At 40.0% G+C, this 22,173-nt stretch overlaps 1 protein-coding gene and 1 long non-coding RNA gene across 6 annotated transcripts in view; both read right to left on the reverse strand.

The window, feature by feature from the left end:
- The window catches only part of LOC125695166 (uncharacterized), an 87,254-nt gene extending 81,937 nt beyond the window's left edge, over positions 1–5,317 (reverse strand). For all 3 annotated transcript variants that reach the window (XR_007377837.1, XR_007377839.1, XR_007377838.1), the window contains exon 1: positions 4,148–5,317. This is a non-coding gene — a long non-coding RNA (uncharacterized LOC125695166). The remainder of the gene's footprint in view (positions 1–4,147) is intronic.
- A 2,104-nt stretch (positions 5,318–7,421) lies between these two features.
- The window catches only part of NELL1 (neural EGFL like 1), a 293,522-nt gene continuing 278,770 nt past the window's right edge, over positions 7,422–22,173 (reverse strand). For all 3 annotated transcript variants that reach the window (XM_048949311.1, XM_048949310.1, XM_048949309.1), the window contains 4 exons: positions 18,721–18,914; positions 13,832–14,008; positions 12,228–12,452; positions 7,422–9,360 (listed from right to left, as the gene is read on the reverse strand). In XM_048949311.1, the coding sequence (XP_048805268.1) occupies positions 9,310–9,360; positions 12,228–12,452; positions 13,832–14,008; positions 18,721–18,914 (647 nt within the window). In that variant the 3' untranslated portion in view covers positions 7,422–9,309. The remainder of the gene's footprint in view (positions 9,361–12,227; positions 12,453–13,831; positions 14,009–18,720; positions 18,915–22,173) is intronic.

The following is a 22,173-nucleotide window of genomic DNA, read 5'->3' on the forward strand; positions in this document are numbered from 1 at the left end:
TCTGAACGGAGCAGCCAATAAAAGCTACCAGAATACAAGAGGCAAAATATTTACTGCCTGTTTATTTATGTGTGCTACCCAGTCACCCTGAATTATAATGTCACTCCAGTTCCTAGCTGTGTTTTGAGCCTTCTAGACTCTTTTTTTTTTTAAACCAAGAGAGTAAATCGGGCAGGAAATATTATTGAACCCAACACATCACTGTGTGCTCACGGCTGCTAAAAACTCCATGACTGTCCTCTCAAGTTCCATTAAAATAGAACTTAATATTTTTTCTAAACTATTACCATGTGTATAGAAAGCAAGTATGAAAAAGAAAAAAAACCAAAACAGGGCCGTGACTACGTCTGGTTCTAGCAGAACCGTGAACTACAATTTGGAGTTCCTTGACAGAGGCAGAAGTTATAAATATCAGCAAGTGTTGTGCATTGCTTCCCCCATGTCTTCTCGGTGCAATCTGTTCACTGCTTCGAGACCCAAGACAGCCACGTATTCTACTTTCCCTGTCAGTGGCCAATTTGCAAGAAAGCGAGTCATAAAAATTTACTTTGTAGCAAGCAGTACAGTACATTGTCATTCAACATTGATGTTGTTAGAGGATAGCAAATCAATCAGCAGTTCTTATTCAGTACAGTTGTAAGCCACCTGCTTCTATCCCTCCAAAGCAGGCTGTTGCAACAAAGTCATCACTGCCGTACAATCAAACAATTATTTTAAAAAGTCAAAACAATGTTGCGTCAAAAGGTTTCTAACTGCCCTACCACTTAATTAAATGAAATGGTTTCTAACTGCCCTACCACTTAATTAAATGAAATGGTTGGACTAGAAAGAAATTTCAGAAAGAAGTAACTTGCCACTCCTTGTGGAGGTTCACTCTAATCAGCAAATATTTATTATAGAATTTTCCGAGTCAGAAGAGATCCTGAAGGGCCATCTGCTCCAACTCTCCACCTTCCCAACTCCAGCTGTGCTGCCAGCTGCAGGCTGTAACAAACTCCTCTCCACACATCTACATTAACACACAACAACAGCTCACCCAGCCCCCTGCTCCCACCACACAGTGAGGCAGCTCAAAGGGCACCTGTCTGTTAGGGCACTGTCTCCTTTGGACTTCTTTTCGTGTTTGCACTGCTTAGGAGTTTTTCCTATAAATCATTTGTATACTTAGTGTCACCAGCTTCATGAATTCATTTGTCTTCACTAAAAGCATCATTGCCTGTGTTGATATCACCTGGTTCTTCAGCCCATGTGTTTCTCTTGCACACTCATCTTCTAATTTCAGCTGCTCAGTGCCCAGGTATCCAACACTAAGGAATATTAGTTGGATTTGCTTGACTTCAGCTCCACTTTTCCCTCATTCAACAAGCCAAAAGAATGCTTGTAACCTAAAATATTCAGTGATGTTCCATTACATATTTGATAATGGCTTTCCAGTTTGTGAACTGTTGCCTCTTCTTTGCATCTGGCAATAGCCTGAGCTTAATAAACCAGTTATTTTTGCTATCGGCAGTATTCTCAGGTCATAAAAAATGCAGAAATCTCATTCTGGAGTTACTGCTCTCTTTGACATAATGCTTTATTTTCCATTTCGTCTCTCCATTTGCAAATGATGGTATGATTTCTTTTGCCTCTGTTGCTGAGCATTACCCCAAGTACAGATGAAATTCCATTAACCAAGATTTTTTTTTTGCTATACTACTCTGCAATTCTTTTCTCTTCCTCTGAACTATCTGAACAGTTTCATTACTCAAGCTCCTAACACTTAATAATTTTAAGCCATCACAAATCATTTACCTCTTTCAAATTAAGACCTGATCATTAAGGAAGCCAATCACACATTTTTAGCTTTTTTTTTTTTTTTTTTTTTTTTTTTTTTTTTTTTAAAGTTAGTGCTTTGCCAATTGGTTTATTTCACTTTGACTGCATTTGTTGAAAGGTACTTTTTGCATAGCACATATTTTCTGAGAGGAAAATGTTTCTGCATGCACATTTACGATATGCCATGGTGCACAGTTCAGCCACACTAGAACTTGCTGGCACAGTGCTAGACTCGTTCTTCTGTATTAAAGCCAACTCTCTGAATTTGACCTTACTGCTGCATTATGGTACTCTCATTACGAACTAAAATTGCTAAAGATACATTCTTTTGTGTTTGGCTTCCCTCATTGATTTCTGCTCCTACTTAAACACAAGAGTTGGTCTCATTTAAACACAAATTCAGAGCAAAAACTCGGAAAGCAGGTCGGTACAAACACCATGTTTGACTCTTTTCTGAACACAGACCTTTCTCCAGCTTCTGCTGCCTCCCCATAGTTCTTAAACTCTTGTAATGAAAGACAGGTATCTGCAGCCCATTATTTTGATGAGGGCTCAGACACACATTCAGTTTGGGCTGCCACAGAGCACTGATGGAACGGGCCTGGAGTTGCCCAAGCACTGCCTTCCTCAGAGGGCAGCCAGGCTCCTGCTCTAACCCTCCCTAAGGCCATAGAATTATTAGGGCTGGAAAAGACCTCTAAGATCCCCAAGTCCAACCCAAACCCACCCCCACTGTACCACTGGCCATGTCCCTCAGTGTCACATCTCCACATTTCTTCAACGCTTCCAGGGACGCTGAGTCCACCACCTCCCTGGCAGTCTATGCCAGTGCCTCACCACTCTATGTTTTGTTCCTAAAATCCAACCTGAAACCTGCTCATGAAGCCCAGAGCTCCCTGCAGCCTACACTGCAGACATGCAAGACAAGTTTTCCTGCATATTTTCCCAGCCTATCCTCTCACTGCAGAAATTTTAGTTACCTGGCCCTCCCTTCCTTCAAATGTCTTCTAGACCAGGGCAGACTGGAGACTTTACAAGAGTAACGATACAATTTCAGTCATGTTTACATTAATACTATCAGTATTCTAATACTGAGGTCCAGACTACATGCTAATTCTAGCTTTATGTGACTAGTACAAGAAAAAGTGACCTTGGAATGAAAAAAAAAAATGATAAATCACTTACAGCTCCAACTGAACCCCCTGGACCACTGGAAAAAAAAAAAAAAGCAAAAAAAAAAAAAAAAAAAAAAAAAAAGCTTATTTTCAAATCCCATACTTTTCTAAAGCTAATCTCTTTAATTTTAGAACATCTAGGGCATAATTATAGAACATAGGAGATTGACATTTCTCATTGCTACTCCCAAAGTGGATGAACTTGCCAGAAAGAGATGGCATACTTTTAATTCATTTGAAATAGTATTACTTACACTGGACAAGTTTTCTTTGTCACAGATACAAGAGACAATTTTCAGGCACTGCCATGTCGTTTGTCAATTTCACATATACTGACAGCAAATGCAGTGGCTAAACAGGTGAAAAGGTCATCAGGGATAATTTCTCTTTTCTGGACTGTCGAAAATATGTGTATACTGTAATCCCATATAGCTTACATTTCTGTAATGCTTTAACTCAGGAAGACAGATTGCTTTGAACTTTCTCACTGAGCAATACTTAGACAACAAAAGCCTTCATCTTTACGCCTCTGAACTTTGCAGGCACATAGTAGGGCAGCCAATATTTGTGATTTAAATCATCCTACATGTCCCTAAATACTTTCCAGTGATGTCTGAATTTTTGTTGGTTCGAGAATCGTGCATTTTCAGAGACTGCTGAGGCTCTAAGCAGAAAGGACTGTGTGATCCGGAGCAGTCTGAGGTCATTCTTTCAAATGGTAGAGATACAAATCCTTTGGTGCCGAAGAGGGTAAAAATTTAAATGAGTTCATAAAACAAACGAAAAAACTTCTGCTACAAGTTAGGTAACTTATTCAGTCACGTTTCCATTAATACTATCAGTATTCTAAGACTGAGGTCCAGACTACATGCTAATTCTAGCTTTATGTGACTAGTACAAGAAAAAGTGACCTTGGAATGAAAAAAAAAAATGATAAATCCCTTACAGCTCCAAATTTCCCTTTCCTATAAGCATGAAGCAAATTTTATTCTGCTAAGTATTCACACTGTCTTGTTGGTCAGGTTGAAAGACTGTAGCAGTCAAGAGAGTGGAGAATGAAGTGTAGAGAAGTCACTTTTGTTAGTTTTCTTTTTTAGTAGAATTGAAAATATTTCCTATTTAGGAAATAAAAATAAAAGTTGAGCAGTACTTACCTTTTTTTCTAAGCTGCCTCCTACCCTGAAAATTCACAGAACAAACATGCGCAGCTAAAGATGGAACTTCATCAGCTTAATGAGTGGCCAAAGCTGTGGTCAAGCAGAAAACCACCTACACCACAGCTGCACTTGTAATCTACTTGCTTAAGTGTCCATAACCCTTAACTTGATGGGGAGGAGTTTAACTTTAAAAGTTACTGCTTACATTAACACACCTCCGTGGTTCTATGATTGTATCACCAGAGATGTTGCGTTAAGGCATGCCTGCTCTGAGTCTTAAGGCGCAGTGGTGGTAAAGCATTTTGTATAATATTCAGGTATGAAAACAAATCTGCATATTTAACACTGAAAGGGAGCCTGTTAAAATTAGTACTGAGAAGCAGTGGATTAAATTAAACACATTTGCATATCTTGTGACAGAAGAAGTAGTCCTATAGTGCATCAACCAACAATCAGTCAACTGCATTATTAGAAAGCAGGATTTTTCAACTCTGGTGGTGATAAATTCCTGATCTCTGCTCTGTGTTTGAGTGATAATGTGGTCAGCTGCAGAACATCTATGTCTCTCTGCACTGAAGTGTCCACTCAGTGTGCAAACACAAACCACAAAGGCATTTGATAATAAAGACCTTTGGTGCAGGTAGTTATGTTACGGTGCCTGGATGACACGACTCATCGTTTGAAAGGAACTACAGAACAGAGAATGGCAACCAAAAGCCCCTTGCAGAGCCCACCTGTGACCGTACGTGGCACACACACATCACAATAAAATCACAATGCTATCAAAGTGCTGGTTGTAGCAGTGCCACACCAACACAGGTGAGCCAGTGAGGTCACTCTGTGCCATCTTCCAAGGTGGTTTCCCCCAGCCAGGACTAGGGCACGTGTAAGAAAGAAGCCTGAATTGCTTCTGAATTGCTTCACGTGCTGCTGCAGCACAGGAAACATTCTGAGGCTTGCTTCCAAACATCACTCAAACCCACTCCATTCCAACAATCTCATCTACAAATTCAGGAAGAAAAATAATTCAAGTGCAAGGTACTGCCAAAGCAAGGACTTGGCCACCAGCCAGAAATCCACTCATTAGAAGTCAGTGCACCCTGGCACCGTGCAGCTTGAGTAACACTAAATAATTTAAATGACCTGGTTTGGGAGCCTTTTCTTTATTTTTTTATTTATTTATTTTTTTGGCTGGGGAAGGCCACATTTTCTTTCTTCATGCTGTGAACCTCCTAATGACTGTTTTCACTTAAAAGCCTGAACCTGATCCTTTCTGTGTGTATACATACCTTTCTTAGTGTATACATATATATATAGTAGTATAGTAGTATATAGTATATAGTGTAGCATATGTTATATGATAATACCTACCCCCTCCATGCCCACTGACTATGGCCCTCAGTGCCACATCTTCGTGGTTCTGCAAGAGGTATTTTGGTGCAGAAAGATCAGAGCCTGATTTTTATCTCCCTTGTACTGCTTTACATCTCTCTGACGCTCCAAAGATTTACCTTAAGAGGAACTTGTTGGCAGGTATATATTTCTGATGGCAGGGTATGCCCCTCAAACAGTTCTGCCTTATCACAACATTCACTTAAAATTTTCCATCAAACTGTATCATGGGACCCTTCTAAAATGCTTTCACTAAAGACAATTATGTAAGTACCTTTAGAAGTGAGACGTTCCCATATTGCTAGTAGGAGGTATGAATTAATTTTATTACAGTCTATCCCACCATTTGTCTAATCACTCCTGACATTTTACCTTTCGCTTTGTAAAATGTTATCATCAAAACAAAAACAAACCAAACAATGTTTTGTTTGCCATTATAATCTGATTGGAAAGATGCTATTAATTAACTGCTGTACACAATTACACTTGAAAACTAGTGCTAGCTCTTAGGAGAAGATGGATTCAGAAAGACAATTGTTATTTATTGTTATTTAGGTTTCTGAAGCAATAAAGATATATTAACAAATCACCCACACATTCCAGGTATTAGCATTTGTGGGCAATAGCTCAGAAATTCTTTGGTCTAAACAGTTTTGTGGCTCATTGGGTGTAGACTCCAGGAGCTGCCAGAACTGAACACAAAGATGTACTTGCTTTGTCTCTGCAGATGAGTCTGAAAGTACACAAAGAGCAGAACTGAGCAGCCCCCTTGCTCACAAGCGGTGCGTGGCACCATATGTTGTATGATGTCCTGGTCCAATACACAGGCTGAGATTTTTTCCAGAAGAAAGCAAAAATATTTTACAAGATCTGGAATTATCTGTTTCTCAGTTACAAGCAGAGGAAATATTCCTCTACAAGATATTAAGCAGAAACAGACACAAAATTCCACTTATCAACAGTGACAGTTTGGTCTAAGCCCCGTAAGTAGCAGGAAGCTGCCTTTCACAAATGCGTGTCAAGAATTGTCCTCACCTTAAAATTATTGCTCTTCTTTTCTTTCACAAAGAGATTTTTGGAAATCGTGTTTCCTATAATTGTATCTCTCCTTGTAGTAAGGGAGATATAAAAATAATCATTATATTGCAGCAGTTTTACTTCAGTGCTCAAAAGGTTTACAGTGAAAAGGGATCCAAGGCCCTTCAAATGAAAGAGGTTTTGGAAATCCTTACCTCAGTCACGGACGATCATAGTGAGTTACATTTTGTGCCTCAATCCGACCTCTGAGCTGAGGATGTAGCTTCTGATTGGAAACGTGATGTGATTAGTGATCACACTGCTTCATATGGAAAAGTTCATCATAGAGTAACTGCTTAAAATGCAACGTAAACAGGTCTGTGCCAATATTTTGACTTTATGTAAACAATTCAAGCTGTGCAACTTTGGAGATAATGACACATAATGCAGAATAAAATGCTCTGAAAGAGTTTCATTGAATTAATCTGCATTGGGTTCAGGACGGAAATCTGTATACGAAAGGCAAAATATGAAGTTCTGTGCACCTGTTGAATGCACTCTCAACAAGGTCAGGAGCTTTCAGAGAGCATCCTGGGAAAGGGCTTCACTACTGTGAGTTAAATGGGAAAAGAACAACTTTGAAACCTTGTGCTGTCATTAATCCCATTCACAGAGCTTCACAAATTGGTATCCATGACAGACTGGAATATACAATTTTGTCTGCGTAAGCATAAATGAAGAATTTCTCGCAATTCTGATACTACTTCTCCCGGCAAACACTCCTCTTAGCAACATCACAAGTTCAAGCCTGGAAAGGACAGCAACTAGCAGTTTAAAATCCCATTAATAAAGGAAAGCAATCTGTACATAGGAGTTTATTTAGATGCCCACAAGTTTTAAATCATTCCCCTTTTATATCTCATCCCACTGGATGTCTCATCCAACTGAATTACCGTTGGGTTTTACAATGTGATATACAAAATGAGCTGGCATGATTTACAGACATCCTTGGAGTATCATACAAAACACAACCATTTCCCTTATTATACAATCATTATGGCAATGCAAATATAGTCAATACATCAATAGCTGGAAATGATGGGGCATTGAAAGAAAATAAATTTACCACACAAACCAGAGTTAGATAAAACAAATAACGTTTGAAAGAAAAGGGAAGAAAACTGTCTGAATCGTCACATCATTTTTTATATTGTTTTGCCAGTTTTCCCCTTGTAAGAAACATGGCAGTACTTCATTTAAGACTCTTTTTTCATTTCAGTCACACTTCATTCTTCTTTTAGCAGTGTCATGTTTTCCACACGAAGCTATGAAAGCCTCAGATGTTGACTGTCCAGACAGTAGTCACTTCACTTATTCCTGCACTCCTTTCCACAAACTCGTTGTTCAGTTAATTGAATAAAAAGAAAAGCAAACAAACAAGCAAACAAACCCACTGCACAAATGAGCAGAACAAAACACAACAGTACATTAAAAAGGTGACATTTAAGCTGAAGATGTCATCATCATAGAAATATATTCTTGCTCTAGTGTCACAAACTTTCTAGCCTCAGGAGAAAAGTAGGCATAAACAGAAGAGAAACTAAACTCTAACCTCAATACAGGGCCGAGTTTTCATTTGTATTTCTATCTAAACTTATGTACTAAAAGACACCGTGTGCATGGTAAATTTAAAACTTTTTCTATGTTGTAAAATACAAAAAGAGAAAAACCTGTTACTGAGCCATTAACTGGGTAATGAAAGTTACTAACAGTTAAGGTCTGCTGTCCTGCATGTCGCTGGCACAGCACCTTCTGCACTTACTGCAGTTACTGAGAAGGGTGGACATCATTATCACTGCAGATACAAAAAAGAAAAAAATCTGAACTAATTGATGATGTTACAATCAACAGCAAAATCTTACCAAACTGCAAAATCCATTCAAACTGCATCATCTCAAGGCTGACCATTTTCTCACTGCAACACTGAGAGGGATTATACCCTTTTTCAGCATTTGCAGTTTCTCTTGCAAAGCAGAACACAGATAAGGACTATTGACTCTTCTGAACATGTGTTGAAATGGCGGTGTGATGTTTTTGTAGCATTGCTCACTATGGGAGTCTTGCTGCTGCTCCACACACATGGAAAAGAAAGTGCTTTTTGCCATGGCATTTATAAGACAGACTCAGTTTGATTACTTCCATTCTATCCAATCAAATATACCTTTCAATGTTTTAAAATGTTGGACAGCTGTGAAATATAAGTACTATGCAATCTGACTGTACATACATACATATTTTCATAAATACATCCGACAGGGACCTTGGAACTAAGTATGTGATATCATGGGACAAAATCACAACAGGCTGTCTCGTTTGTAACATTTAGATCCAAAGTAAGAAGAGCTGAATTCTATCATGTTGTCAATACACAAATTAAAACAAAAATACAGCATTAGTATACCCATGAAATAATTTAAACATGTTTGCAAATGTCTTGACAGGAAAAGTGTGCAATTTACAACACTGAGAACTTGTAACAACCATTGACTTATATGCGCTGTACTGTAAGTCACCCAGACAAGGCTAGCAAGGATGAGCATAGTGATAGGTCCCAAAGGCAACTCCCAAACATCTTCCTCTTGCGGAGACTTTGGTAATTGTCTGTTGTACAAAACACCAACGCATACGGCTTCATTTCAGATGTTAACTCCATCAGTTTTCCTCCCCCAGCACAGTCCACTCTGAGGACGTCAGTTATTGTTGAGACACTCTAAATCCACCGAGCAGCAGACATTCCCATTCTGCACAGACAAACAAGTGGGTGTCAATCACCGCTGCAGAACAACTTACAAAAAGCACAGGGGATACTAGCTGGCAGAGGTGGACGCATCTACTACATGCAAAAAATACCTGCGTAAGCCATCCTCCTCAGGTGTCTCCATAGGTCCCGACTGTGGTGCCTTTTTGAGGAGGCTGTTCTAAATAGCAGTTAAATAATCTCCACTTTTTCTCCCTGTACTGACTATTTATCAACCACCAGAACTGACCTGAACTACATGTGAATTAGAAACCTGGTTGTGAAAGACTCTGGCCTCCATAACAGAATATAGCACACAACAGTGACAATACAGATGACTTGATTCATTTTCTCCCAGGCACGAAAGTCGATGGCAAGAGTTTGGATCCTACCCATACAGAGAAGCTCTCTGTTTTTCTGAAATAAGTAAATCATTCACATTGTTGGTTCAGGGTAGGTTTCAGGAAGAAAAACAGCATGTAGCTTTTGAGCTTTACTCCATGGCTAAATACCTTTCTGCAACATTCAGTCATTTACAAAACTATCATATGTACTAAATCTACAGAAACCACAAAACCTCCAAACGAGCATTATGTTTATTTATCTATTTATTTTGATCCACCACAAACCAATTGGGAAAACTCTGAAGAATGGCAGAAAAGCTGACTTCTATAATTTAAAATCCTGAGCAACCGTTTAGTTTGCACAGTGAACATAGGAACATTTTACACAACACAAAACACATCTTCATAATTCTGTTCAGTCATTTTTGTCAAGAAGCAAGAGATCAGTTTTCACTACAAAGGATACAAAGCACAGATTTCAAGGCTTAACTTCTGTGGAGTCTGAAAAAAGCAGTGGAGGCCAGGTTGGATGCAGCCCTGGTCAGCCTGATCTTTGTGCTTGGTAACACTGCCTGCAGTGGGAGGTGTAGAACTAAGTGGTCTTTGAGGTCCCTTCCAACTCAACCTATGATTCTGTTATCTGGTTTTCATTAGTCCTAGTCTGTAAGCAGAATGTATCTACTAAAGCCATAAATCCACAGCAACAGGCTTTTGTGACAAGTACCTTCAGATTTTTATTTTTTTTTTTGGTGAAGTTAGCTATATATTTTTCTGAACCATTTTGCTGTTTCTGCTTATATTACAGCCTTTAGAACAGCTGTTTGTGTGAAGGGCAGTGAGGTGTGGCAAAGGGCAGGAGCAGGCAAGAACCTACTGGACCAGAACAGATGCAAGAAAGATTACAACTTCAAATAGCTCCTAAGCTTCTAAACTCAATGAATGGGGAAACAAAGCATTCTGATAGGAGAATTGGGGTAGAAGTACCCAACTCTCAGAAAACACTGGAAAATAATTTTTCCAGAGTCCTGGACAATCCTATATTTGTGCAGCCGCAAATTAGGCACACTGGCAGGGCTGAGCTTGCCATTTTAGAGCTCCTCCTGGAGCTCTACATCATCTCCCTGGTACAGAGACAACTGCCTTGGTCATTTCTCTGGAAAACTGCAGGCATGTTCCTTATGTAAGTATTCCCTACTAAATACTCAAATGCAGAGTCAGTACTTCCCACGCTGGTGGAGTAATTGCCCACCCCTCAGACCTGCTTACAGAGGAGCAAACAAAGCAGGCATGCCTGTGTCCCCCTGTTCTTGACATTGGCCCACTGTTGAGAAAGCCATACAAAATTTATAAGATCAAGGATAATAACTTCTGTTATGAGAGCACACAGAATCACAGAATCATAAAATGGCCCAGGTTGGAAGGGACCTCAAGGATCATAAATCTCCAACCCCCCTACCACAGGCAGGCCACCTACCTCCTCATTTAATACCAGCCCAGGCTGCCCAGGGCTCCATCCAACCTGGCCTTGAACACCTCCAGGGATGGATGGGGCATCACAGCCTCTCTGGGCAGCTGTTCCAGCACCTCACCACTCTCTCTGTAAAGAACTTCCCCCTGACATCCAACCTAAATCTTGTCTCCCTCAACTTAAAACCATTTCCCCTCGTCCTGCAGTTATCTACCCTATCAAAGAGTTGATTCCCCTCCTGTTTGTAGGCTCCCTTTAGGTACTGAAAGGCTGCAATGAGGTCACCCTACAGCCTTCTCTTCTCCAGGCTGAACAAGCCCAGCTCCCTCAGCCTGTCTTTGTAGGGGAGGTGCTCCAGTCCCCTGATCATCTCTGTGGCTCTCCTCTGGACCCTCTCCAACAGCTCCCTGTCTTTCTTGTGCTGGGGGCTCCAGACCTGGACACAGTACTCCAGATGGGGCCTCATAATAGCAGAGTAGAGAGGGACAATCACCTCCCTGTCCCTGCTGGCCAGCCCTGTAGTGATGGAGCCCAGGATAACATCTGCTTTCCGAGCTGCAAGAGCACCCTACTGGTTCATGTTCAGTTTTTTATCCATCAGTACCCCCAGGTCCTTCTCTGCAGGGCTGCACTCAAGGACTGCTCCTTCCATTCTGTATATATGCCTGAGCTGCAGTGAGTTTCTACTTTCATGCATGTGAAACTTCTATCAGTGTTTTTGTCTCTGCTTGCCAACTCTGCACAAAAACACATTTTCCTGAATGTTCACATTAATCAATTATTAAAATATTAGCCTGGACTCATACTAAGAATGCCTAAAGGGCTCTCCAACAAAATGAATGAAAATTGCACTGGGATATTACTGATCTGTGCTCAACATTTCCAAGAAAACAAGCACAGATTGTTCTGCTTCCACCCTGCAGACCACAAAAGGCACAGCCTTTTGGTGGGTCAGGTTTTCTGCCCTCAGGTCTTATCTACTTTCCTGCAACCAGAACGAGTGCATCCAAGGACAGAAGTGACCCTATCTTCATTACCACTTTATCTTGCTCATCGTACCTTGCATTTGCAGGTTGTACAAGGAGATCCCACCATTGTCCATACAGCACCACTAAGTCTCGTGATTCCATAGCCATCTAGGCAGGTTTTCCTGATGTCATAGGTGATGTTGTCAGCCAGACAGGGGTCACTGACGCAGTGAGGACAGCACTCGCCTTCTGATGTGGCTGTGTACTCGCAGTTTAGATTTGGACACAAAAGAGGCCAACAGTCCACCTCTCCTTCCTGCACAAAAATGAAGGAAAGCTCATTGAATTTATTGCCATTTATTAGCTAGATCTCCATTCTGTTAAAGAGGAAAGTGCTATTTTGCCAAAATTGGTATAGATTTAATGGATCAGCTCTCTGTGTGGTTGATCATGAAGCCTCAGAGTATCATTCGTTAGTTTCTTGACTTAAAAAACAGTGTGTATACAGGAAGATAATCTGAGTTCTAGGGGGTTTAAAAAGCAATACTAAATAGTGCCTTCCAATAGTTTTACATGAACTGTAATTTTTGCAGTAAATATTTATATTCTCTTTCTATTCGTGGTCACATAAACACCACAGTAACTTAACTTAAATGGGAAATTAACACTGCAGATACATGCAGACAAGAAACATCGAACACTGACCTAACTAGCAACAGTCAAAATGGATTTTACTGCCAACTGCTAAAAGAATTGTTGGACCAATAGCAGGTACGTTCCAGTAGGTGACTTTATGTTAGTATTTAGCTTTGTGAAAAACAGACACTGCTGTAGCATTCACATGTCTAAATTGTAGCATTCACATGTACTAAATTGGACTTGCATTAAGCTACTTTCTAAGCACTTAAGATATTGATAACATCATATAAAGCACATAAACTGATTTACTGCATCACTGTCTTTCAGCTCTGTATGTTTGTTAACCTAATATTAAAATTAGGCAAAGAAATGCTGACTACAAACACAGTAAGCCCTGTAAAACACATCATGTTTTATATTTGCCATTGCTACTGATGATGTTTCAGTTTCTAGCTGTTCTTTTGCAAACATTAAAAAATCATAGAATACAAAACAGAATACTTACTGCTTTACATTATGGATGATTATCACTTAATGGTAACTTAGCTTTGAATGTAATTTGTTTCCTGATGCTCAGACACCTCTTGATTAATATCATATGTGAAGACAACATCATACAGACAGCTATAAATGGAAAACTGATCATTTTAATGAAGTTCACTGCTGCAGCAATTAGTATATCTATGCAAAAATAAAGCTTTGGGGAAATAATCTACAGTGCCTAATGAGAAAAGAAGCGCTCTTTATTTTCCATGCTTCTCTAGTAATTTGGCTTTGCTTTATTCCATCTTTTCTTGGTTAATTTTTTGCTAATTCACCATGTGGCACTGGCACTTCACTTTTCCAGCATCTCCTGAGTTAAAAATGCACTGCTCATTTTGATAAGACAAGCAGACCAGCTGATGTAATTAAAAGCTGAAACTCCTCCAACCAAATCCATCGCACGTGAAGTAACTTTAAAAACCCATTTAAGGAAGAGATGACCTTATAAAAGTGGGCTTTGCTGGAAATCCCAATGATTATTCTTGCTCCCCTCCAAAATGCTTTACCCCATACCAGGCAACGACACTGCTGACAGCTGTAGGTCCAGTTGTCCCCGCTGCGGTAGAGCTTGTGCCCAGTTTGGTCGAGGCACTGGCTGGTGACACGGGTGTCACACTCCGGGCAGCAGAAGAGATCGGCGCTGGGGTTCTCGCAGTCACAGGCTGTTCTCCTGCAGAAAATCTTCCCATCCTGCAAGGACACATTGCCCTGATGTCAACCACAAACCACCAAACGGCACCATCTGATGTTCAAGTTGGTCCCTTTAACTTTGTAGGAGTACGATGTAGCAAAATCACAGTGGCACTAATTGTTCTTTACTGTGAACTCACAACTGGCTCTATTCCACATCTGAACCTATGAGCTTAAAGTTAAATGGACTACAAACTATCAGCAACCATAACAACTCTTTCCATGTATTAAAGATAGCTTGTTTCCCACAGGCTCTCCAAAATATGGTTTTGCTAAATATTTACATAATGCATTGGATGGCACATTTTGTTAAACACCATTAAACAGAATTGTTTGGGATAAACAAAAGATTTGCTTCTACATCCAAAAAGGATATATACTCTTTGCATCAGAGAAAAACAAATTGATTTTAATTCTAAAAGTGAAAATTGGAAGAGTTTTGTTTGAAATTATACGGTTTATAGGTGAGCCAACATACTGATATGTTTCATGTAGACTTGGAGCTGAAATCATAGTTAGCAACAAGGAGATTATTGAAAAGTTGACATCGCATTCTTTTGATTTTAATGCTGATTATCGGAGGCTTATACAAGCAAGCCTCACCTACAGCCAATCTGAGGGGCAAACGAATCTACAGTCTGCTTTGAATCACATCTGCACAATTTGCAAAACAAATGCGCTCATTTCATTGGAGCTTTTCCATACTGTCATCAGAACCTGTTCTGAGTTGACAAACCCGTATCTGATGTAAGCGGGACACGTTTTTTCACTGACATCAAATAAAGTGGTACCTATCAAAGCAAGGAAATATTTTTCCTCTTGATGCTTTTCATAAGTGATTACTAAAAAGAGGCACAGCAGCCCTGTGGGAATCTGTTCGTATCATGTTTTTAAGCAAAAACTTAGGATTACAGAAATGTAGAACATGTACCAGATCAGCATGGTTGTGAAGTGCTTTTGATAGCCAGAGGGCATATGGCCAGATTGCCCCATTGACTTTCCTGTGCTTTGCATCAAATTAAGGTAACTGAGAATTCCGTGCTTGTGGCTGATTTGTCACTTTGGCCACGGGAGAAGGAATTAACAAGCTTTGTTCTCCCTGGCTCTTGTAGTTGGGATAAATCAGAAAGTAAGGAATACAGTTCATGACCCAGTTCCTTGTCTGCTCCTACTGGCCAGATGCAACACAGGAATTAAGCTCTTCCTCCTCAAAATCAAAGTCATCCTCCCATTTTGGCAAGTGGTGGAAGACAACTGAAAATCTTCTCTCGTGGAGAGTTATGACCAAATCTCTGTTCCCACAGGTAGGAAAGGAGGACTGTCTCCACCTCTTGCCCACAGCAGGCATCATGTTCCAGGTGAGCTGTGCCAGGTGTCTTTGCAGCCTAGTGCCACCAACAACAGCGCTCTTTCCCCTCTTTGTAATGGAGTGCTGATAAATAATGGTTAGCAACTACCTGTCTGCTTGAGCCCACTTTACTTTCTAAGCTTTCAAGATTGTTTTTCAAATTCCTCTTTCATCTGGTGACAGCACTGGTAGTTATCCGCTACTCCGAGCTACCACACTCCTACCTCTGGGGAGCAGCTAACCTTTTACTTTGCCTTCACTCTCCGTATTTCAGAACACTGACAAGACTCGATAATTTTGCCAGAGACCTTTCTGTAATCATAATACACTGCTACTGTCCTTATTCTTTAAGCATCTGTGTTTTATCTAAAATCTCATCAGTTCTATGCCTTTCAGAAAATGTTTTTATTCCTATAGTGCAATGACATAAAGCCTCTTAAGGTACAACACTGTACTTGCATCTTTGCAGGTCTGCACTAGCATTATGGGTTTTGATAGGAAAAAGTAAGAAATAGAAAGAAAATAATTTATTTCCTTTTGATGGGATAATGACATTTAGCATCTTATTAGTACCTCTTCCTCTTTGATTTTCTTACGGTTCTATGGGCTTCATAAGCATCAGAGCTACAAACACAAAACTACTGTTAACAAAGAAAAACTAACTTGCAGAGGAACCAATGTAAAGGGTGACTTGAGTTTCCACAGAAGCCCGAAGGACAGAAGTCAGAAGCTGAAGAAATCAGACCACCATGCTGTTCTCACCATCAGGAACACACTTCACCTGGGCAGCGTTCCCAGCGCCGTGCTTATCTCCCAGCCCTCTTTTGCATAGCAAATGAAGGGTCATCTGAATTAGGGGATGGACATGAAAGCTGACATATAGCATGACACACAACCAGGCATATATTTCTTTGCAGCAGAGAGAAACTCCCCTCCACTCCCCTTCACATTTCTATCAGTCTTTGTGCATTAAATTCAGCATAGTTCAGGAAGATACTTGTAGAGGACGCATCAAACACACTTCGGGTGCTACACTAATTATACATCCAGCTAATTATTTTTTGAGAGTTTATGGTTTTGTAAACTTTGTCCCAGTTTGAAGAGACTGCGTCTGATGAAACACTGGAATAATCCTTCTGCTTCAGAATACAACTGAAGTAATACAACTTCTCATATTTGATATTATCCTACTCCACAAATAACCTTATATAAAGAACTTCAAAGTGAAGTCTGCTATCTGATTTCCTTTGTACTGGATTCTGAGTCGAATTATTTTCAAGACAGGATCCATGTGTTCCAGTTGCTGCACAAAATATATCCCCCTCTACAATGAGTTTAACAAAAGAAAATCCAAAAGAAAGCATATTATTCTAAATCCGAATCACTGATTTGTTTCCTAGAGAAAGCAGGTGAGTAGGATCATTTTAAAGCTGGAGTAAGAAGTATAAGGAATGATTTAGTTGCACTCTGCCCTTTTCCTCACTGAAAACAGAGCAAGCTGCACAAAGGTCAAGCAGGACCAGCTCTCCATGCAACTGCATTGAAATGGCAGAGCCCTGCAGTAGGTTTGCAGAGTCGCCTGGAGTACTGGAAACAATCACAATTTATAAAATATGTCTCAATAACAGATTCCAATAAATGCTGAGTGAAGGCGGGTTTTTTTATGCTTAGGATATGATGGAGAAGCAGCTCTCCCTGTTTTACGGACAAGAATTTGGCTCTTGAAACAAGTCAGCTATTGGCATGAAATAAAATGCAAATGTTAATTCACAGAGAAAAAAGACTAGAAAATGAGGAAGATATAAAGGAAGAGTCATAGCAAAAGACACTGCCAAGCTTAGTTTAAAATCTCAATGCACTAGTCAATCATTTCATGTATTTTCATACACTAATAACAGCATTCAACATAAGAAATAAGAGCAATGAGAAATGGCAAAGAAAACAAATTACAGGCAATTTAAAATAGGAATACTAATAGTTATAATTCTGCAAAGGCAGACCAGATGTCTTCACATGTATTAAACTGTTTACTCTATTGACTAGAAATCCTTTCATAAGCCAGCCTGTTCCCCAAGATTACAATAAAACCTTGATATGTATTCAGTGGAGTTGTATACTTCAGCTTCTGAAGGGAGGAGTTTTAGGGAGCTTGAGGCTACTTGAAGTAAAAAATATAGCAACTAACAAGAATATATTCCCATCTGAGCCCAAAACAGCAGGGTAGTCTGTGGGTTCTATTCACTCCAAAGTCTTGATTTTCCCTTCTGGTATCCTACTGCAATATAGACATGATGAAGCTTTCAGTTTCTTATAACATCAACATAACTTTTCATGTCTGCACCCCTCCAAACCCTCTGGTATTTCTATGGCTCACAAGCATTAGGACACAAGGACAGACAGACCTCTTCTCATTCTTTATGTTCAGCTTGTCACAGTAGCCAGAATTTCGTTTTAATTATGCAAGGACCAATAGTGTTTCTGCGCTAAGCACAGCTTTACGAGTGCTGTGAACATATCAGGTCAAAGTGGCCATGTAAGATTTACCATTCCTCAGACTGGTGCAATTCTTCAGTTCTGCTGAATGTTAGGGTGCATTTCAGTGACAGTGCCCCTCTTTAACCAGTGGAAATGAAGAAAGTATTTTAATTTCACTAGCATGCTCGAAAAGAATGGTCAATTTCCAGAGGGGGAGGAAAAAAAAAAAGGGGGGGGGGGGGGAGGGGAAATAAAGGAAAAAAAGAAAAGAAAAAGAAAATGGTTCTGTTAACTGTCAAGTAGGTTTTTATATATCATGCCTGGCTTCTTTAAAGTTGCAAAAAGTACTGCACTGCTCAAGTGGGAAAACTGCCAACACAGCCAAGCTGGGATGCAAAGGAGAAAGCTGGCCCTTGCCCTCTCCACTTGAGAAAATTAAGTGCTTAGTGATAAGCCCTCCAGTCATGCTTAGGTATTCCTTCTTAACCAGTTAATTCACACATATTCAGGCCAAAGAGAAACACAACTGATGAATACCTGTCCTGAGAGATGCATATTCACATGAAACAGAAGCTGAAAGCCCCTTTTAGCATGCAGAGTAAGCATGCCATCACCTGCAGGTTGCACTGAAAGATGACATGAGATCCCCATGAAGGCCTGCCCCAAATGGCTCCAGCCCACAGGATGTCATGGTAGAAGAGTTAGTCACTATTCAGCTGCAGCTACTTTGGCACAGTAAAGAAAAAAGAACTCAGACCCAATGGATTTCCCAATGACAGCTTCAGAGCCCACAGCAGAGCTTACCTTCTGCCCCAGCACCGTGGGCTCAGAACTAGCATTTTGCCAGCACCAGTGGCACTGCAATATGGGGTTTCTGACAGGATCTCACCTTGCAGGAACAAACAGAGCATCTGTCCTCCCTCAGGGTCCACACCTGCCCGTTCCGCTTGAAGCCGCCTTCATGGAGACAGTCTCCAGTACAAGATGGTCCAGATGGACAAAGGCAGTCAAACCCTCCTGCCAGGTTCACGCAGGCTGAATCATTCCAACAGGTGTGGGTCTTCAAGGCACACTCATCGATATCTGCAAGACAGCACATTTATAATGTTTGGGGCATGTTTTTCCACAGGCCAAATGTTATTTTAATAGTAAGTAATTACTGTGTTTTTACTGGTGGAAAAGAGTATCTTCTTTCTGATATCTCCCACGTATGTTTGACATTAAACATTGATTTTTTTTTCAACTTATTCATCTGCTTTTCATCATTCTTTTGATTCCACAAACAATTCTTAAGCTCTCTGTAACAGGTTTAACTGTAAATGCTGAGACCAACACAGCTAGTGGAACTACTGATCACTGATCACTGATCTGCCTTCAGACAAGGGCGTTTTGTGATTTTCCAGTGACTAGAAATCAGTCTGTTAGACTACTCTGTTCTGGATTTTACACCAAAATAGTGGGGCACTATTCTTCATAAGCTCCTAGCATGATCAATGTTTTCCATACTAATAGCTACAAACTCTAGTAGGAAAGCAAAGTGAATTGAAATAAAAACAAACATAAAAGAAATTAGAGGCATCTTATACACCATTAAATAAATAAATAAATAGACAAATAAATCTTAAAGCTGTGCAAGAATAGCGTGATTTAGCAATGGCACAAAGAAGAAAGTAACAAAAGGAAATCATTATACACTAGAGAAAAGTGAACTACAGTATAAAATTTCTTCTGGAGGAGAAGCCAGTAAACCAGTTTGTCTCCTGCGTTTCAGCCTTAACAGTGAAAGCTCTAAACAACATTGGGAGGGAAACTAGAGAAGAAGATCCAATAGAAATATCTGATGGTTTTTTTTATAATGAAAATTTCTGATTACATGAATTTAGAAATTACAGGGAGGAATCCTCAGATCATTTAAAATGCTTTTATCACTAGAGTGAAATTTAGAACTGTTCAGTATTACCCAAAAGTACTTTTAATTCCTCTCTAAAGTAACAAATTTAAAAAACTCAAAAGAATTTAAGAAGAAAAATTTCCTAAACTCTAATTAAGTGGGGTGTAATGGCTAGTTGCCATGCTTCTCGTGTAAGCGCCATGGGATCACCAGTCCTCTCCTCAGAAAGCCAGCACTTAAAAAAAGATGTTAAGAATTCTCCAAACAACCTGAAGGAAATTAACAATCAAATCACTAAATTTTCACTGATCTGGTTAATAAAATACCTTGTCTGATTCATCATTACTTGTTGCCAAAATGCTAATAATCACCAAAAAAGAACATTACTGCTCTATTTTCATGCCATAGCACTACAGAGTATTTGAAAAGCCCGCTAGCAGTGCTGTAGCAGGGATTCCACAAAGAGAAACTGAAACTTGTTCACTGTGTTAGCAGAGGCAGAGTGTGACAGACATAAAAGCCATGAAGAGTGACATGAAGAGAGCTATGAATAAATTGGTATGGAAGAATTATACACAAACAGCTAGAGTAAGACTAAAAATACTTTTTAAAATCACCTGTTTTCCTTTCAATAGACTTTGCATTATATTTTTTTGTCAAAGAAAAAGGCACAGGTGCAGCATTCACTTGGTCTTTGCAGACATCAACAAGCAATATTCAATTGTCAATATTCTCTTTGCCATATTAAGGGCTTTTTGAGATGCATATATAGAGTATGCAGTGGGATCACAGTGCAGATTAGAGGGGTATCTTTCGCAGTTCAAAATGAAAAGGATTTCACAGATGAACATAAAGCCATATTGCCTACACAGCTCCATGTAATTTCTTTACTTATGACACAGAAAACTAATTCTGCTTCCATATAATTTAACAGATTTATGGAAAGCCAGATGTTAGCAATTATCAAAACTAACATCATTCATATTCTCAGTGGTGTCGACCTGCTCATGCTACACTATTTAATGTGTTATATATATCCAAAAGGAAAGAGTGCCCAATTTAGACACCACTGCTTCTTTCAGTTCAGCACGCATAAAAAGGATGCCCCTATTAAAGGAGACCCAACCTGGCAAATGGGACATTCTTGACAAAGAAACCAATCGAGCAAAGCTGAGTAACACAGCATGAACATAAATTCCTAATTGCTACTCCTTTTGCTCATTTTTTTTTTCTTTCTTTATGCAAATGATGGTTTCTTATTATTTTATGACATTTATTATTTAAAAGTTTTAGCTACTAATCAAATACAAACGGCTTGGACACTGCACTCATTTTCAGCTGAACTTTTAATAGAGGTAATTTTCTGAGAACATCCCTCTGGCATTTTTTTCTTGTCGCTGATTACATTTATAAAAGTCTGAACAAACAGTGAGCATTCCCAGGAACTTGAGGAAAATAACTCATAATGTTGCTGTATTTTTGTACTTTCATTCAGCAAGCCAAAAAGGAAAGAAACGGGGGGTGGCGAGGGAACACACAAACACACACACAAACACACAAAAAAAAACCAAGAAAACCAACAACAACACTGAGAAACGCTCCCACATTTTTAGCTTGTTGTTAGCCTAAGGAGGTACTTTAGCTTAATGCAGCTTAATGCAGATCACATGGCATTGCTGGCATTGATGCGAGATCAGCATGTATATGGCTGTGTAAAAAAAAGGAATAAAACAGTCATATAGAATCACTCAGGTTGGAAAAGACCTTCAAGATCATCGAGTCCAACCACAACCTAACCATCCTACCCTAACTCTAACAGCCCTCTGCTAAATCATGTCCCTGAGCACCACATCCAAACGGTTTTTAAACACATCCAGGATGGTGACTCAACCACCTCCCTGGGGAGCCTATTTCAGTGCTTAACAACCCTTTCTGTAAAGAAGATTTTAGTGATTCAACCTAAATCTCCCCTGGCACAACTTGAGTCCATTTCCCCTCTCTTGTCACCTGTCACCAGTGAGAAGAGACCAACCCTGCTCTTGCTGTAAGCACCTTTCAGGTATTGGAAGAGAGCAATAAGGTCTGCCCTCAGCCTCCTTTTCCCCAGACTGAACAGCCCCAGTTCCTTCAGTCTCTCCTCATAGGCCATATTCTCCAAGCCCTTCCCCAGCCTTGCTGCCCTTCTTTGCACCTGCTCCAGCACCTCCATGTCCTTTCTGTACTGAGGTGCCCAAAACTGAACACAGCACTTGAGGTGAGGCCTCACCAGTGCCCTGTACCAATGCCCCACTAATGCCGAGCACAGGGGCAGGATGGTCCTGCTGGTCCTGCTCACCACCCCATTCCTGATCCAAGCCAGGATGCCACTGGCCTTCTTGGCCACCTGGGCACACTGCTGGCTCATATTGAGCCGACTGTCCATCAGTACACCAAGGTCCTTTTCCATCAGGC

The sequence above is a fragment of the Lagopus muta genome, chromosome 6, assembly GCF_023343835.1.
Source record: "Lagopus muta isolate bLagMut1 chromosome 6, bLagMut1 primary, whole genome shotgun sequence".
NCBI classification, from domain to species: Eukaryota; Metazoa; Chordata; class Aves; order Galliformes; family Phasianidae; genus Lagopus; species Lagopus muta.